The sequence below is a fragment of the Etheostoma spectabile genome, chromosome 11 (assembly GCF_008692095.1).
Source record: "Etheostoma spectabile isolate EspeVRDwgs_2016 chromosome 11, UIUC_Espe_1.0, whole genome shotgun sequence".
NCBI lineage: Eukaryota > Metazoa > Chordata > Actinopteri > Perciformes > Percidae > Etheostoma > Etheostoma spectabile.
In genome coordinates, this window is record NC_045743.1 from 643358 (window position 1) to 663081 (window position 19724).

The 19724-nt window shown below is 41.0% G+C and overlaps 1 protein-coding gene across 2 annotated transcripts in view; it reads left to right on the forward strand.

Annotated features, from left to right (window-relative positions):
- Positions 1–19253, forward strand: part of LOC116697888 (radixin) — a 35196-nt gene extending 15943 nt beyond the window's left edge. The window contains exons 3-15 of one of the 2 annotated variants that reach the window (XM_032529489.1): positions 6593–6676; positions 10453–10548; positions 10966–11088; positions 11836–11987; positions 12416–12499; positions 12677–12823; positions 13607–13703; positions 13795–13958; positions 15216–15346; positions 15538–15698; positions 16225–16317; positions 16870–17079; positions 17979–19253. In XM_032529489.1, the coding sequence (XP_032385380.1) occupies positions 6593–6676; positions 10453–10548; positions 10966–11088; positions 11836–11987; positions 12416–12499; positions 12677–12823; positions 13607–13703; positions 13795–13958; positions 15216–15346; positions 15538–15698; positions 16225–16317; positions 16870–17079; positions 17979–18143 (1707 nt within the window). In that variant the 3' untranslated portion in view covers positions 18144–19253. The remainder of the gene's footprint in view (positions 1–6592; positions 6677–10452; positions 10549–10965; positions 11089–11835; positions 11988–12415; positions 12500–12676; positions 12824–13606; positions 13704–13794; positions 13959–15215; positions 15347–15537; positions 15699–16224; positions 16318–16869; positions 17080–17978) is intronic. The other variant, XM_032529490.1, reaches the window with a different exon arrangement.
- Positions 19254–19724: the final 471 nt, after the last annotated feature.

The following is a 19724-nucleotide window of genomic DNA, read 5'->3' on the forward strand; positions in this document are numbered from 1 at the left end:
GGGTGTGATGTTTTGAGTGTCCACATACATTTGGCCATGAAGTCTGCATCTTTTGGTTTTGGACTGTTGGTTGGGAAAAACTAACGATTTGGGAACGCTGCCTTGAGCTAATGTGACCTTGTGGTTGGAATTTCTCACTACTTTAGAGACTCAACAATTAATATGTTGTTTTAAAAAATTAACCGAAATCGAAAATGGAAATGATTGTTAGTGGTGGCACCCCTGTGAATGATGGATGATTGGAGACCAAAAAGGAAAGGCTGCTCCTTTAAGGACAGGCAATAATGGCGTTACGTTTCCGCTGCTCATCATTCTTCATTCTTACTTTGAGATGTCATTTTTTTCTTTACAGCTAAAAGTGAAGCTTTATCTGCCACGCTAACTCATCCCACTGCAATCCAAATCAGCCCACCAATCCCTACACATAATTTCTATACCTTTCCTTTATTTTAGAAAATACAGCCGTTATAAATGAGCTTTAAGCTAGTGGATAAATACTGATGTTACTGCATGTGCCATGACCTAAAGACATAGAAGGCCAATAGAAGGAGAGGGAAAGAACTGTTGTAGAGAGACAAAGGGGTTTTGAAAAGGAAACATGTGAGTGGAAAAGAAGAGAGGAGATGAGAGAGACTAATTGAGGCGATAACAAAGACTGTCAGAGAGGAAATGTTAAGAAGATGAGTGGAAAGCGTGGATGGCGACGGAAAACCGAGGATAGAAAAGGTGAAGAAGGCAGCATGGCCCTGGTTGCCTTTAAATCCTCCATAAATCAGCTTAGCTACCAACAGCTTTTAATTATGGCTGTCTGAGTCTCTCTCACACACACAAGCAACAGGTGGGCTGCATTGCGTGGGCGGCCTCTGCCTGTACACACTAGCCTACTATTTAGCTGTCACTACTTGTTTTGAACAACATGTCATGCCATGAGTCATGGAGGATGCAAGTAAACATAGTCAGCCGAAATGAGACCGATATGCAGACTCTGTTTTCCCCAGAGCCTCATGAGCAAAGATTTGGCCAGAATCCATGTACACGAATCACAAGTTACACTTATAACAATTATAATTACAGTGTCATGTACACATGTACATAGCACTGTAATTATAATAACTACAGTGCAAATTAATCCTATTCTCTTCATAATATTCAGCAACATCGACTCTCTATTGATTATGGAAGCTGCACAGTATATTGCTGTGTAGCTCATTAAAGCTTTTTCTCATTGTTCTTTAAACATTTCACTAATAGGAGGTCTTTACCAGAAAAATGTTTGAAATATAAACCCCCAGAGTTGCTAGGACCTGTATTTGGACCGGGATGGACCGGGATGGACCGGTTCTGGCGCGTTGCCCTGTCTCCCGGACCGGAATCAGTACATAGATCCAAAGAGCGCAGCGTTAGGGGAATTTAAATCGTTACATTAGCCAGGTCACCACAGTATTTATATGTTTACAACAAATTTGAGATTATTAACACCTTGCCAAAAGCACAGCATCAACTACACCCCAAATTCTCTGGGTGGGCAAAGCAGAGAAAGGGGAGGTAACCTTATGCTGCCTTTCTTTAAATGACTGCTCATTTCTTTAAATTTCTTATGCTGCACTGTAACTTTTATTCTTGTGTTTTATGTGTCCTAATGTTTCTATTTGGTTTTTAACTGTCTATTCATGTGTTTTATTGGTTTTTAATGCTTATGATTTTTAACTGTTTTTACTTGTGTTTTATCTGTTTAACTGATTTTGTGTAAAGCACTTTGAATTGCCCTGTTGCTGAAATGTGCTCTACAAATAAAGCTGCCTTGCCTTGCCTTGCCTTATGAGGTCACAAAGGGCAAGATTTCCGATCGGTCCAGCTGAGCTTTAATTTTCTCAAAGGCAGAGCAGGATACCCGGGGCTCAGGTTACACCTACCGCCATTTCTAGCCACTGGGTAACCATAGGCAGGCGGGGGGAGCTCATGTTAATGTAAAAAAAAAAAAAACTCAAAATGTGAAATTTTCATGCCATGGGACCTTTAAGCATCTTAACAATACAGAGGTCAAGGGAGTTCAAAAGCTTGGACAAATAGCACAGTAGGGACATCCCTACTGGACATCCATAGGACAAGATTAGGGTTTCAAAGTATGTAGCAGAGAGGGGAAATCATATATCACAGGTTCAAAAATAAACCAAGGAATGAGCGGGAGACAAGTCACAAGCAGAGTTAACAACAGGTTCTTAGCATTGGGGTAACATGCTGTGCAGCAGTAGTAGCAGTAGTAGTAGTAGTAGTAGTAGTAGTAGTAGTAGCATTAGTAGTAGCAGTAGTAGTAGTAGCATTAGTAGTAGTAGCAGTAGCATTAGTAGTAGCATTAGTAGCAGTAGTAGTAGTAGTAGTAGTAGTAGTAGTAGTAGTAGTAGTAGTTGTAGCATTAGTAGTAGCAGTAGTAGTAGTAGTAGTAGCATTAGTAGTAGCATTAGTAGTAGTAGCAGTAGCATTAGTAGCAGTAGTAGTAGTAGCATTAGTAGTAGCATTAGTAGCAGTAGTAGTAGTAGCAGTAGTAGTAGTAGCAGTAGCAGTAGTAGCAGTAGCAGTAGCATTAGTAGCAGTAGCATTAGTAGCAGTAGTAGTAGTAGCAGTAGCAGTAGTAGCAGTAGTAGTAGCATTAGTAGCAGTAGTAGTAGTAGCATTAGTAGTAGCATTAGTAGTAGTAGCAGTAGTAGTAGTAGCAGTAGTAGTAGTTGTCGTTGGATTTGTTGTATACTGTTTTCAACAATGTCATCCATATATTTTCCAGATCTTCCTGAGTGTTTAAAACACTGAGCCCGCCTCTAAACAGTTCTTGTGAGGTTATCCATCTGCTGCCGATTCACAAGATTTGCTTAACTGTGTTTAGTTTAAAATAAATCCACAGTGCTTCTGTTCCTGCTCTATAAACATGAGCTGAAGTGGAAAACTATTTGGAAACCTTTTAACTTTAACTTTGACCAGCCGTTCAAACTATTTTGTCCAGTCATGTATGTTAAATATTTCAGAATTCACAGCATGCAGAGGCTTTCTACAGTATCCAGATTGAGCGCTTGGCCCCGGGTCGGCCAGGCTATTTACAGTACACCACCTCTGAGGCTGATTTGTTTCTGGTAGTTTCCTCAGTTTTCATTTCTTGTCTTGTCAGGCCCCATTTGTAGCTGTAGTAGCTGCACAAATGGTAGAAGCCCTGATGAAAGTAGTGCTCGGAGCATAAGTAAAGGCAGTAGTGATCATTCCTAATATAGCTAGTTTATTACTTACTAATACATACAATATATTTAATGTCTTTGACACATGACCATAAAGAGTTTTACTGTAGCAGTCAGACAACAGTAAGAGAAAGGATCATGGTCAGCAGACAGGCTGACACCACCTGCTGCTGCTTTATCTTTAACGTTTTGTAGCTATCAGCTAGAAGACGTGTTGCTCTCTTTCTCTATCTGTCTTTCTGCTCCAGCAATCAATCTCACACACACACTTGCAAATTAAAATGTCCAAATCTTTGCAGGCACAGACAAAGGAACACACACATTTCCACTTTAACCACTTCCCCTCACAGACAATAGTGAAATTTATTATGTTTTTTTTTTTTTTTTACTGCATTGCACAAAGGAAATGGATGTTATTCACCTCTGTGCAGAACTGCAGTGTTTCCACGATCATATATTCCCTTTCACCATCATCCGTTGTGTTTTTTGCTGAGGTCATCCTAAATAAAAAGGAACTAAGCTTTAAGAGGTATTTATTATATGCAGTATGTGTAATGTGTATATATAGGTTACTGTGAAGATAATCTACAGAGATTGTTCCGTATCTTTGACACTATGCTTGTAGAGAGTTAAATAATAAAATCCAATGTGCCATTTATTTGTGGTGGCAACACAAGTGTAAAAACCTCAGTCTTGTATGTAACTTTGTCCACATTGCTCAGCCTTCTCAAGGCTGCGTGGATTAGCTGCTCTTCACTGTAAATGTAATAAATATTTTGGACTATTGGTTGGACAAAAGAAGACATTTCAAGATATTGCATTAAAGGTGGAGTCTGCGAGTCCGATGAAAGATTGTGGATATTTGAGTTTAAGAGCCAATGTACCGCCCCTCCCCCTCCCCCCGTTAGCATGTGCCAGATTCACCGTCCCTTTCGCTTCCTACTGCCTTTCTCTTTCAACATCCATGCCATTTGTCCTGTCCGTTGCGTGGGTTGAGCATCTTTCTTAGTTTCCATTTTCAGAGCCAGGGATGTGTATAAACACCAGATTATTTTTCAGCGTACACACAGAACAAACCGCTAGCTAGAACTGTAATAATGTAATCGCTGATTTTAAGTGGATCGAATTAGAATCACAGACTTCATCTTTAATCTCTGGGAAAACGGAATTTTATGATGTTTAATGGACCAAAAAAAATGTATCAATTGATCAAAAACAATTATCAGACGAATTGGTAATGGTACAGGCAGCCTTTATTAGCCTAATTTAATTTGAGGTTTTGTTCTGTTTATTGTTCGGTTGTCTCTGTTCAGCTTGTATCTCACCTCTAGAGGGGTCAGTCCTCTCTTTGTCACCCTGTCAAGTGTTAAAATCCCTCCTAAGGACGCCCACACGGCTTTTTAGAAATTACATTAAAATCAGCCACAGGGGCGTAGCTTTGGGAACTTTATCAGCCAGAACACAGAGACACATGACATGCAATGATATGGACACTGACAACCATTATCTTGTGTGTGCATATTGTGCATGTATGTTAAGCCATTATATGGCTGCACTCCTATACACACAACACACACACACACACACACACACACACACACACACACACACACACACACACACACACACACACACACACACAACACACACACACACCTGGAGCCAAACAAATGTAGAACAGACACTTACAGCCCAATTTTTCACCCTCATTGGACATTTGATTTGTAGTCGGTCGCACACGCACATGAACAACTAAAAAGGTTTAAATGGACACCACCAGTAGGAATATCTTAATGTGATATTTAGTTGACATGGCTCAACTACAGTAACGGGATGTCTGTATTACCACAGTTGCATGGATTCATTAAATAATAATCTAAAAGAAAGGAATTTGGGTCAGATTTCCACTCAATTAATTAATTAATTAAAGCAAAACTCTCGCCAAAATGCAACCTAGGGTGTCTTTCTGAATGGATAAGAGACAAACTTTTGTTTAAAAGTGTAATTAGGACGGAAACGCCACTTTCAAGATTTACCTATTTTCAATTATAAAAAAACCTTGGTTTTTACACGCAATGTTCTCAATGCTCAAAATGTGTAGAGCCCCCGGTGATACTGAGCAAAGTTTTAGGTTGTGTTGAGCCTTCTTAGTGTTTTAAATAGAGATTTTGTTGCGATCATAGTAGTGCCCATAGCGCTCTCTTTCAAAAGGCCATTTGACCGAAAACGTAATCATGAAGTCATTTGTCAAGCCAAATATTGCCAAATATCCGGTTGCATAAGATTCTGTGTGTGTGTTTTTCAGGTCAGTTGAGCTGTCTATGAGTCTTGAATTTCCTGACTGCTGGATTCTCTCTCTCTCTCTCTCTCTCTCTCTCTCTATTTCTGTCTCTCTCTATTTCTGTCTTTCTGTCTTTCTTTCTTTCTTTCTTTCTTACAAACACACACCCTACTGATGCGGCAGTTTTATCCAGAACGCTGGTTACAAGTTTTTATCTCACTCTCCTTTAGGGTTACTTAAGGACAGTTTCAGTTGGTTCACTGCAGCTGGGTTTGCTTACTGCAGCACAGAACACCCCAGCACAGTATAATGGATAACACCTCCAATGGGATAGGGATATATACACACACACACACACACACACACACACACACACACACACACACACACACACACACACACACACACACACACACCACACAGAGAAATGTGTGATTGCATACTACTCGCTAAACCTTTACATTTTATTGTAGACTTTTCCATCACACTTACCTCATTAGTTTCACAGTATTTATTTCTTTGTTTTGCCCTTTCACACTAAAAGTCTTACGCACTTTTCATCTCATTTCCTTGAGACAGTTTGTCAATTTAACGCTTTGTATGTTCTTTACTTTTACTTTGACACATTTCTTATGTCTTTTCATTTTTTTCCAGCATTTTCACTATTTCTTTCAGACTTTAACTCCTACGTTCACTTATATATTCATTTTTTTTAAGTGCTCAGTCTTAAGTTTGAGCTCCTAACATTTCCTACCATTTTGGAACAACTACAACAACCCCCCCCCCCCCCTTACTGCTATGTTCTCATAGCAGTAAAATGAACTTCGTCTCTTGACCACACATAGTAATAAAGAGTTCAGTCATCTCTGACCTTGGCTAATATGTTGAAATATAGGCTCCTGTAAGCCTCAGTGTGTGTAACACCATATGCTGATGACTCCTTAATCTTTTAAGATCCTCCTTGAGTTCTCCTAAAAACCTGGGACCAAACCTTCACACAACCATTCTGTGATAATGACTTTTAAATCTAATCTACGTATGCATTATTTATTGTTCCATTTATTTAGTTGCGTTTTCTTCTTTTCTGCAGATCAATGTGCGCGTCACCACCATGGACGCTGAGCTGGAGTTTGCCATCCAGCCCAACACAACAGGCAAACAGCTTTTTGACCAGGTAGGAGACGCATACACGTACATGTTTTTTTTATTTTATTATTAATTTCAAGGACCACGATCCCTGAGTAGATTGTGAGGAGAAATACTTCTACATCAGCAGGAAGGAAACAGAAAATACATCTATCATTGGACGGGAGGAGACAGTCAGAAATGTGTTTTTACAAAGTGAACTCTGTGACCCGCTGGAAGAATCCCATCGTTTGTTATCCATCGCAAATGGAAAGCAATACTGAGTAAACGTGTGTGTGCCAATGGGTGCTTGGCTGGGTTTGGGTTGGTACTGGTTCTGTTCAGAGATGACACACAAAGTGCTCTTTGTCTAAACTGGGAGCTTTTAGGAGACAGTGGATCTAAGTGTTGGGTGGAAGGTGTGGGTCTGTGTGTGAATGTGTGTCTGGGAAGTAAAAGGGCAGCTTTCAGCATTGTTTCGTGTCAGGCTCTAAAGGGCTGTTGGGGTTGTGGTAACGTAGAGGAAGGAAGACAGAATCAAAGAGAGAATTATTTTTTTCAGTTGTTTTGTTGGTCTTTTATCTAGGTTCTGCTTTATAGTCTGAGATCAAAACACAGAAGCTTTCAAGGCTTTACAAGACAGCTTTATGGAACAATTCATCTGTCTTATTAGAAGTGTTGCTGTGTGAGGGGAGAGTCCCACCCATACTATACAAGAAATATAATAGCCCAATAATCCTTTTTTTACCCGAACAATTTGTCTATACTTGTGTGAAGTGACCATTCAAATAAGAAATTGACATTTTACTCTAAGGAGGGCAACGTTGCCAGTCCACCACTTTGGTCAAGACTGAAATATCCCAACAACTACTGGATGGAGGGTTTTGTAATTTGGCACATGTTCACCTCAGGGTGAATTATAATAACTTTAGTTATCATCTGACTTTCCAGTTAGTGACATCATTAGGTCTAGATTTCAATTTGTCCGATACTTTAGTTGTTCATAAACCAATGACATTCCCTTTTGTCTGCTGAACATCAGCATGTTAGTATCAAAACATGACAGCTGGTTAAAGGCACACACCAGCCACTAAATAAAGAGGTTCTTTAATCGGTGATGGTTCTTTTGTAAAAAACATCTTTTGAAGAATGATTGTTTTTCTGTGAGTAGGGGTTGATCTAGTCTCGCTTTGCCGGACCTTCCTCAACAGCGCTGTGAAGGAGGGTCTGGCTGGTCCACACAGCATTCTGGGATGGGAGAAAAACATACTCAGGTTTATTGGCATTTCTTTAAATCAGTCACAATCTTCATGGGCCGCGCTAAGCACTGGACAGAGTCATGGTTCCGCTGCAAAATAGCCTTGGAGAGGAGCTTCACTGGTGGAACGTGTTCGTTCAAAAGTTGTTTTAGTTGTGAAACAGAAAACTCAGATTGGACAGATGGTCTAGCTAGCTGTCTGGATTTACCCTGCAGAGACCTGAGGACCAGGTAACCATAGTCCTCAGATTGGACAGATAGTCTAGCTAGCTGTCTGGATTTACCCTGCAGAGACCTGAGGACCAGGTAACCATAGTCCTCAGATTGGACAGATAGTCTAGCTAGCTGTCTGGATTTACCCTGCAGAGATCTGAGGACCAGGTAACCATAGTCCTCAGATTGGACAGATAGTCTAGCTAGCTGTCTGGATTTATCCTGCAGAGAACTGAGGACCAGGTAACCATAGTCCTCAGATTGGACAGATAGTCTAGCTAGCTGTCTGGATTTACCCTGCAGAAACCTGAGGACCAGGTAACCATAGTCCTCAGATTGGACAGATAGTCTAGCTAGCTGTCTGGATTTACCCTGCAGAGACCTGAGGACCAGGTAACCATAGTCCTCAGATTGGACAGATAGTCTAGCTAGCTGTCTGGATTTACCCTGCAGAGACCTGAGGACCAGGTAACCATAGTCCTCAGATTGGACAGATAGTCTAGCTAGCTGTCTGGATTTACCCTGCAGAGACCTGAGGACCAGGTAACCATAGTCCTCAGATTGGACAGATAGTCTAGCTAGCTGTCTGGATTTACCCTGCAGAGACCTGAGGACCAGGTAACCATAGTCCTCAGATTGGACAGATAGTCTAGCTAGCTGTCTGGATTTACCCTCCAGAGATCTGAGGACCAGGTAACCATAGTCCTCAGATTGGACAGATAGTCTAGCTAGCTGTCTGGATTTACCCTCCAGAGATCTGAGGACCTGGTAACATAAATCAACCGTAGTTTAAAATTCCAATACAAAGAAAGAGGAAGGTAATGGACATCCGGACAAAAAGCGCAACATCCGACGAAAATTTCCTGCGGCACCAGAGCAATCCCGGAAGAGGAACGTCGTGGATATAGACTAGTGTTGTTCTGAAAGTAACCTCCCAGCGAGCACTGTAACCTATTGCGCCATGAGATTCATCAATTATGTAATTGACAGAGAAGGTACTCTTTTGAAAATCGAATAATTCGGCAAAAAATACCAAACATTTGCAGCTTCTAGCTGAAATGTGATGATTTGCTTTGTTTTTCTGTTTTTTTTAATAATTTGGGGTTTGGGACTTCAAGCAGACAGAAGGCGAGAAGTGAGTGAGCTGACAGGTGTTAGTGTAATGATAGACCTCAGTTGTGGATGAAGTTTCGTACTCAATGTCCATTATCAAATAAAAATAGATGTTACACAAAATCAATACCCCGTCTTTGAAAAAGACACAGTGATTACCAGCATGAGCAGAGAAATGATGTGACATATCCCGAAGGAATGCACCAGGTTTTAGGGAGTTTGTAGCTCATGAGTTGAAGAGGACCGACTGAATGCAGCATGAACAAGTGAGATGGGATACATGATACACTGAATCTGAACGTGATGCCAACGCCTCAGTATGCATATGAAACCGATCAGCTTCAACTATTTTTTCAGCGTGCACAAGCACTGTTTAGTGTTGTGGGATAAAAACAGTCATGTCTCCCTGTGATCATTTAACTGCATGTGTGGGGAGGTTACATAAAGTACAGGAAATGACATGTTCAACAGCGAAAGGGGGGGGGGCTTCAGCTGGTCCTGAAAGCTGTTTCATTTTTAAATGGTGCAGATTCACATGAATGAGGAGAGGGTTCATTGATAAAGAGGCGGTCAAGCTAAATATAAACACCCATAATCTCACTCAAACACACACTGATTGTACAGTTACCACAGCATGTTTTGGATGGGTGCCTCAGTGTTTTTTTGCATTTGTTTATGCCTGTAAATTTTGATACACATGGGTTTGTGTTTATGTATAGGCATGTCTTTCTCTGTCTGAATGTGTGAGAGAGTTAATTATATGGTAGTGAGTGCCATCGTACTGACGTGTAAATCACAGGGACTCTTTTTTTTTTTTTCTTCTCTCTCTCTGTGTGTAAGTGGGATGACAATTAGTGATTGACAAAGCATGTAAGAATGTTTTGAGAGCGTAGGGAGGGTAGACAAAGTTGGAAGAAAGGAAATGCTTTTGTGGTGCTTTGCCAGATTTCCAGTTATATCTAGAAAATAGTCTGTGATTCACAAAAACTGGAAAAAACATGGCATGACTTTTGACGTAGATTATATTTTATTTCTCAACTACAAGTCTTTACGTATACGATGTTAGACTGTTCTGTTTATATCAATTGCTTAATTGTTGTTTTCTGATTGAAAAGTTGCCCACAGAGTTTTGTGCAAAGCTTGCTATAGAAGCTCGATTGACAGTCTTGTACCAGGACTCAAGGGTAATCCCATTGTATCCTGTAAACGGATAAAAACAAAAAGCATGTGTGCCGTTTCAGGTGGTGAAGACGGTGGGTCTGAGGGAGGTCTGGTTCTTTGGCCTGCAGTACACAGACAGTAAAGGCTACGTCACATGGCTCAAGCTCAACAAGAAGGTGAGAGAGCTGAAGTACAACCACTCTAAGGACATCTTCTATTAAAAACTTTATTCCCGTTTTTATCATTTGTGCATTTGCAGATGAATCCATCCTCACGACTTGTAAACTTGATATTAAAGTTATGACAGCCTGTAAACAGTCTTAAATCTTAAAACAGATTTAAATGCTAGAAAGCCTTAGAAGTAGACTTGTGTATATAATCTTACTTTAATGTTCTGTTTGGCAGAATCTTTAATTCAAAGTTCATAAAACCCACATCTGTGAAAATATCTCTTTTAATGAATGTATCTTTAACCTTGTTTTTGATGAAGACAGTGACACAGAGTTTGATTTCCTCCATATTCATAAGTGCACATACTGTAAAGACATGTGAAGGGTGGAAGATGAAATGTCGTGTGTGGGTGTTCTCTCCAGGTGACCCAGCAGGATGTGAAGAAGGAGAATCCTCTGCAGTTCAAGTTCAGAGCAAAGTTCTTCCCAGAAGATGTTTCTGAGGAACTTATCCAGGAGATCACACAGAAGCTCTTCTTCCTGCAGGTACTGTACCACCGATGGATTACTGTGCCTTCCAAGATATTGGTGGTCAGGTCAACCAAAATGGCACTAGCACAGTGGACATATTCTGAAAATTGAGCTGTGATTTCCAGCTGTTGTCTTTATGTGTAAGCAGGATTTTAAGGTGAGAATTTGGCAACTGTTAGTTAAAGCTTTCAATTATCTCGTATGCTTTCAATTTCTGGTATGTCTTGTTATTAAAATATTCTTGTATTTTCACTGTAACTGTATTGTGTTTAGCATTTAATGTTTGGGAAACTAAAAGTTGTCTTTTTTAAATGTAGAAAAGTTAGAAAACAGTATATTTTTGCTTAGATTTGTCACAAAAAGGTTTCTACGGAAGTATCTTGTCGGTATCAGTGCCGAAACTCAGGTATCTGTATTAGCCTCAATAACACAACAATAACCTGCTTCATTCGGCTGTGCTGGAAAAGTACAAATCCATACCTACTAGTTGTAAAGCCTGGGGATTCCCAGACTTTCTATTAATGTCTCTAGCAAATTTCATGATGTCCACTAGTCATTCATTCTTGAAATATAAATATGTCCTCCGGTTCGACATATTGACAGATATAACGGCTGCTTTTTAAAATATTTTTTAAATATCTAAGGTTTATCTAACCAGGAAAGATTGTCTTAGCACTTCAATCATCTGTCCCTTGGGTTCTGTATACTAACTACAGGCCATTACTGGGCGTGTGCGTGCGTGTGTGTGTGTCCTCCCTGCAGGTGAAGGAGGCCATCCTGAATGATGAGAACTACTGTCCCCCAGAGACCGCCGTGCTTGTGGCCTCCTACGCTGTCCAGGCCAAGTACGGAGATTTCAACAAAGACAATCACAAGCCTGGCTACCTGGCCTCCGACCGGCTACTGCCACAACGGTACAGTGCATGCACTCTATACAATACTTGTGAGGACCTTAGTTAAATGTAAATGTAAATGTAAATGGGCTGTTCTTATATAGCGCTTTTCTAGTCTTATTGACCACTCAAAGCGCTTTTACACTGTACAGGAACCAGTCACCCTTCACCAGAGGTGGGTAGTAACGAGTTACATTTACTCCGTTACATTTATTTGAGTAAGTTTTTGAAAAAACTTCTAGGAGTAGTTTTCAATCACTATACTTTTACTTGTACTTGGCGTAGCATCTAGGGCAACTTGGGGTTGAGTGTCTTGCCCAAGGCAGGCGACCGCTCTACCACTGAGCCAAATTATTGTATTGCAGTATTTATTCTTTTTTTTTATTATTAAATCTTTTTGTCTTCTTTTCATTACATGTTTTCCCCGTGTGTGCGTGTGTGCCATGTAGAGTTCTGGAGCAACACAAGCTGACAAAGGAACAATGGGAGGACAGAATCCAGACCTGGCATGAGGAACACAGAGGCATGCTCAGGTAGATGAGTGGTGTGTGGGGCTGATAGAAAAAAAGAGAAATTACTGTATAATCCAAGTTTGAGGATTATGATTTTTGAAGACATTGACATCTAAATTCACTAGTGTATTTTGTGTGTGAGTATGTTTGGTGTGTGTGTGTGTGTGTGTGTGTGTGTGTGTGTGTGTGTGTGTGTAGGGAGGATGCAATGATGGAGTATCTGAAGATAGCTCAGGACTTGGAAATGTACGGTGTCAACTACTACGAAATTAAAAACAAGAAAGGCACAGAACTGTGGCTGGGGGTCGATGCCCTGGGACTTAACATCTATGAGCACGAAGACAAGTAACGACCTAACTCTCTCTCACACACACACACACACACACACACACACACACACACACACACACACACACACACACACACACACACACACACACACACACACAGTGGCAACATTCTGACGAAGTTAGATGCATTCATTGCAGTTTCATACCTCACATATCATTAATTAGTAACACAGTTTACTCTCGGAGCTTGGTTTCAGGGATTCCCAGCCTTGGGGTTAGGACCAAATAGATTTAATTGGAGGAATACATCTCTTATGAAATTGTATGAAGTTGCAGAATCAACGTCAATCAATGAATTCATGATTTGAAACAATAAAGTCGTAAACATTGAAGTAGAACTTTTATCCCCGTGTCTTCAATGGTATGTCACATGCATCAAGTGTTGCACTTTTTCGTATAAAAGAAATATGAATCTGCTATTGACATAAATATCATATTATCTGGGATTTAATACATTAAAAGGGGACCGCTGTATCTTCATTGTAAGTAGATTAAGGAACATGAAGAGTGACTTTTTCTGCACCCTTGAGGACCACGGATTGCATTGGTTTGACAACAGCGCCCTCTTTTGGCGTTGAACAGCACAGATGATGAACAACCTGAACACAAAAAACAAAACACTCCTCAAAGGCTTCATTCAATCCAGCATTTAAAAATAGTTTTTTTTGTGTTTTGAAACGTTCAAAGCATGGACATGTTTATAAATGAATGAGCTTGGAAGTAAGTGACTCATCTTCATCTGCCTTGATCTTTAGTTCAAATAATTCTCTCCACTCAGGTTGTCACCAAAGATCGGCTTCCCCTGGAGTGAGATCAGAAACATTTCCTTCAACGACAAGAAGTTTGTCATCAAGCCCATCGACAAGAAAGCGCCAGTAAGTGTTGGAAGGATGTGTGATTAGTCATTGGTTATCTTTTTGAAATCCGTGTTAACACTGTCATGTCCGTCCTGTGTGTCTTCCCCAGGACTTTGTGTTCTACGCCCCTCGGTTGCGGATCAACAAGCGCATCCTGGCGTTATGTATGGGAAACCATGAGTTGTACATGAGGAGGAGGAAGCCCGACACCATTGAGGTGCAGCAGATGAAGGCTCAGGCCAGAGAGGAGAAGCACCACAAGCAGATGGAGAGGTAACAGACACTCTGCTCGGCCTTTTTCAGGACTATAGGTTGGTCTGTAAGCATCTTCTTTCCTGCTTGAAGTTCTGATTCTCCACCATGATAGTCCCCGCCATGATAATCCTGTGTTTCCAGTATTCCTGTGTTATTTTTTTGTCTTTTTATAATTGATTTAATAATACACTGGCTCCAGAATTTTAATTTTTTACTTTTTAGTTTAGTTTAATTTTGAACTAGCTTTTATTCAACTGCCCTGTGGTTCTATGAATCTTTTAACTCGAAGCAAATAAGAAATTAGTCATCTTATAATTTAGCCTTACATACAATAAATACTTATCTAGTCTTGATTCATTCGGTTTTAATTGCTTAGAGACCTACAGTTCAGTATGAGCCTGTATTAATGTAAAGATAAGTTACACAACAACTGGGAATTTGTGTTTCTTCTTTGTCCTTTGCTTTTTCTACAGGGAATGTAAATGAGAGGACACTACATTTAGCAGAATATGCATGTACATTATCTCTCATTAACTGGTTAATTAAATCACTTCATGTAGTGTTGCAGTTTTCTGCTTCCTCCATATCTTACAGTAAATGGAAGAGTGCTGGTTGGGGTATGGGTGTGTGCACACCAGGTGTATTTCTTCTAACGCTGTACACACTCAGTGTGTAGGCTACTGCATGGCGTTATGAATGGACACACGTTAGCTCATGTTGGAAGTGGCAATTTATTAATAAAGCTTTTTAATCAATAGGGGGCAGTGCTGCGTTGAAAGAATCAAGCTGCCATTCCTCATCTGCAGGAGCTGCTGTTGCAGTAGCAAACAAACACATGTTTGCATATCCACACCAATCAATACATCCAAATAGAATTGAGCACAACAGGCAGACTACAAAGTTGTCCCATATCTATGGATTAGTGTGGGAAATAAGGATCTGATTTTTCTATTTGGACATCAAGTGAAGGTGTTATATTTATTGAAAGCAAGGAGTGCCCATAAACTACCTGAAATGATGTCACAAAAACTAATCCTGCATATGGGCAGGTTTACATGCACAGATAAACTTGGTTACTGTGAGAAATCAGGTAACACGTTGACATGAAATCATAACCGCTAACGTGGCACTGAGAAAAAGTCTTGATAAGACCAGACTCAACTCCGACATTCTTTGAATTTCCTTGTTGACTATTTTCATGGTGTATAACTTCAAACGATCAACAGATGAGGGATCGTCTGGGTGTGATGGTTGTTTTCTGGGTTATTTGGACAGAGCGCAGCTGGAGAACGAGAAGAAGAAGCGCGAGCATGCGGAGAAGGAGAAGGAGCGGATAGAGCGAGAGAAGGACGAGCTCATGGAGAGACTGAGGCAGATCGAAGGGCAGACACAGAGAGCTCAGAAAGGTACGACTGACCCGACATCAAGCATGAGCTCATGTACTTCTAGTTGGTTTCAGACCTTGAGAGTGAGGATGTGAGGAGTCCCAGGAGGTCATTTGTAAAACTTTGTATTGTCTGTTGTCCTCACCGATCACACAGTCCCACACGTTTTAAGATGGTCTGTAGCTCTCATATTTACATGTGTATGTGTGCAGAGCTGGAGGAGCAGACTAGAAAGGCGCTGGAGCTCGAGCAGGAGAGGAAGCGGGCAAAGGAGGAGGCAGAGAGGCTGGAGAGGGAGAGGCAGGCGGCGGAGGAGGCCAAGGCAGCGCTGGCTCAGCAGGCTGCCGACCAGATGAAGAACCAGGAGCAACTGGTACCTGTCCTCACACACCAATCACAGCCTCTGGTTCCTTATGACAACATTACTCTAGTTTAGTGCTTTTATCCAGGTGAAAGTGACACTTGAACTCAGGTGGCAACAACAAACCTCGAGATCCATCAATTAAATCTGTCTTTCCTTTTAATTCCACGTATTTCTTCTTCTTGTTTTACTTCTTATTTAACATATGGTATTCTTGTTTTTATATCTCCAAAACCATTTTACACTTTGCTTTAAATGTATCATTATAGATACAGTATATTCAAGTTATAACAAGCACTGTTAAATGAATAGTCCAGGGTTAACTGATATTAAAACAGTGGTCTGTTAAAATAATAAATCATGACAGAAAACATCATTTATTAAGCAGAATTATCAATTTCTCAAGTATGACAAGTTGGTAATTCTATCTGTTTCATATATGGTAAATTGAAAATACCTTTTGGTTTTTGGACTGTTTGTTAGACACCACACTGAGTTCAACTTGGTAACTTTTTACCGGCATGTCTTATTTTGACAGGCTGCTGAGTTAGCGGAGTTCACTGCCAAAATCGCTCTGCTGGAGGAAGCCAAGAGGAAAAAAGAGGATGAGGCATCAGAATGGCAACTCAAAGTAACATAACTTCTGTATTTGTGTGTGTGTGTGTGTGTACTATGTTTAACTACATTTGTGGGGACCAAAAACCGGGAATACAGTATACTTATGGGGTCCTGACAGCTTTGTGGGGACAAAATGCTGGTCCCCACAACGTTAAAGGGCCGTTTGAGGAATAAGACTTGGTTTTAGGAGTAGGGTTAGAGTTAGGTTATGGTTAGGGTTAGGGTTAGGGTGAGGGTGAGGGTTAGGGTGAGGGTGAGGGTTAGGCATTTAGGTTTGATGGTTAAGGTTAGGGTAAGGGGCTAGGGAATGCATTATGTCAATGACTGGTCCCCACAAAGATAGTGAGACACACTTGTGTGTGTGTGTGTGTGTGTGTGTGTGTGTGTGTGTGTGTTTAGGCCCATTATTCTCTACTTTTTTATTTATTTAGATCCAGTGAATTGTGAATGTGTATGCCTCTAGTGGTTAGCGTTAAATGTGTGTGTATCAGTCATTATCTTTCTGTGTTAATGTCTATGAACGGTCGGTGTGTGTTTCATAAGTATGCACGTGTGTTCTTTACAGGCTTTGTCAGCACAAGACGACCTGGAGAAGACCAGGGAGGAGCTGAAGACGGCCATGACATCTCCGCCGGCGCCAGAAAACGATGAAGAGGATGAAACGAACGCCGAGGCGAGTGCCGAGCTCCTCAGCGACGGCGTCACCAGCCACCGCAGTGAGGAGGAACGCATCACCGAGGCACAGAAGAATGAACGTGTCAAGAAGCAGCTACAGGTAGAGCTTTCACAGTATTCAATAAAAAAAAAGGTTTATAAACACTAAGATAAGTGGGCATTCACACCAAAAAAGGGATCTGGCGATTTTCTGCAGGGTGGTGCGGCGTGGGGGTGTAAATGACTCATGGCCCATTAGTGTGTAACATCCGGTTGTGTTCTTAAACCTCCCAACAAAGCACAAGTAAACTTTATATTTCACAATTACTGTTTTCCGTAGTCGTTTCTAGATTTCGGCGTTTCTGACCAAACTTAAAGGTTATTTACAAAGCTTATTTCACAGGAGGGAGAGAGAGAATGAAACGGGACGAGCGAGACGTAGTGAATGCTTTGTTGATGCAGGAAACATTCAGCTATCGCACAAACTCCCTGGGAGTTCACTCCTCAGTGTTTTAAATCTTTCTTGTGGCAGTGATAAAGGCAGCGATGTTTCCTGTTAACTGTACGGGATTGTCAAACGGTCTCAAACCATAGCTCGAAACACACAGACCAGACAGACACACAGTCGGATCGCCGCTTTCATCATTGGCCACCGCAGCGTGATGTTGGGTTGCGTTTCTCCAAAAGTTGAATCAGTCCTTACTTTTTCCCGCAAGCCCCCTGCGTTTTTTTTAGTACCCCCCCCCCCCCTGCGAGAAACCCCCCGCCACAGCCTGAACACACCACACCTATTCAAAATGAATGCAAAGACCTGCGTTTTAGCCGGACCGTTGGACGGCGGACGCAGGCAGTGTGAACGACGCAGCCTTAATGAATGCAAAGATGACAAGCAACAAGCACAAGAACCTGTTGCCAAAAACAGAAACCAAGCTGACCAAGCTTTTTTCTAGCAAACTATACACCACTGATCTAATTGCTCATCTCTCATCACCCCTCTCTCTGTCTCTTGCCTCTGTCCAGGCTCTGAGTTCAGAGTTGGCCGAGGCCCGGGATGACACCAAGAAAACGCAGAACGACATGCTGCATGCCGAGAACGTCAGGGCAGGCAGAGACAAGTACAAAACCCTGCGACAGATCCGCCAGGGCAACACCAAGCAGCGCATTGATGAGTTTGAGTCCATGTGAGCAGGGAAGAAGCCTGGACACGACGATGAAAAGAAACAGTTAGTCTCGTTGCCATGTCAACGCCTCACTTTCCTTGTAAAGCCCAAAACCTGCTGCCACCCCAGGAAGATTTTTTTCTTTCTATCCAGGAGAAAGAGCGGCTAATGGGCTACGTAGCTTCAGCCTCGCCAAAGCTCTGCCTAGCAGCGTTTGGCCAATCACACTGCTACCTGCTTTTAAGAGCTCCGCCCCCAACCCAGCGACGCACACGTCCTTTAATCTGTCGGAAAAACAGCAAGCAGCATATCCTGTCATCAACGTGGACGTCTCCCTCCTACCATACTGACGGTTCTAATGCTTGCATGTATGATAATTAATCAACAACAGGACCGTTAGACCAAATGAGAGGATCGGTTGATATTGTGTTTTTTCTCAATAAAATAAAAATGGCCATTTGTAGCTTGTTGTTGTTGTTGTTGTTGTTGCCTGCCCGCTTGTTTGTAACGCTTTAATATCTGTACCTTTTATGTCTTATGTCATCAGTTGAACAATTTAATTAATTTGTTTAAAAAAAAGCCTTATTCGTCTCATTTCCTTCTCGTCTATAGTATTACTTTTTGTCATTTTGTGTTGGGTAGGTTAGTTAAGTTGTGCAGTCAGTGTCATGATCTGTTAATGCTGCGTCCGTTTCACCTAACTTCTTGAATGGCTGTCAGTTTGCAAATGCTCACTCTGAGAGTTTGAGGAAACAGATATGCAAACTAGTCCATTGAGACATTTGTTCATTCAAATATATACTTTGCCCCACAATAAAGAATGGATTTATATTTCCAACTATGCCGCTACAATATGATCTTAAAGAGTCCTGACTGAGGTTAGAGCCTGTAGAGTTGGATTTATTCACAAAGGATGTTGTGTCAGATATACATGTTTGAACCTGACACATAGTGTTATAAATTCAATGAATGCCTAAATTGCTGCATAAAGCCTTTTCGTCATGAATTACTTTTCTGTTCAGTAAATTGTCTGACTATGCACATTGGTCTGAAAAAACTAATATGTTTGACCAAAATCTTCACAAACATCTTTTGCAAAGTCTTAGAAAATCAAAGTAAACCATGTTACAATTTCCCTACGAGTGTCACCACCATATTCAAAGCCATTCAAATGATGTCTTATCCTATAAATACTACAGTATACCGTATATACTGTGTATAGATCCAGCTGGATCTCCCCAGTTTCCCTGTTCTGCAACATTGAAAGCATACATGAAAGCTTGAGTAGGGCTTTTATTGCTCACTTTTACATTACACATAACAAACAGTCAACATGTCTCATTTGGCCACAGTTTCCTAGATTCTGTAGGTACGACAGGTTAGTTTATCATGCTTTTGTTTTGGGTTTCATTTCCTAAAGCTCAGTTGAGTCACATGGCACAAACATTTGAAGAGACTCACTCTAAAAGACATGTTTAAAAAAAAAAAAAAAGGAACAACATTAACAAAAAGCATGAATGACATGAAGTAAAATTTGTTTGTACAGAAGCATTTTAGCCAATTTCATTTGAATCTTAAGTTTTTTTTTCTTTTTGCTTAAATGGGT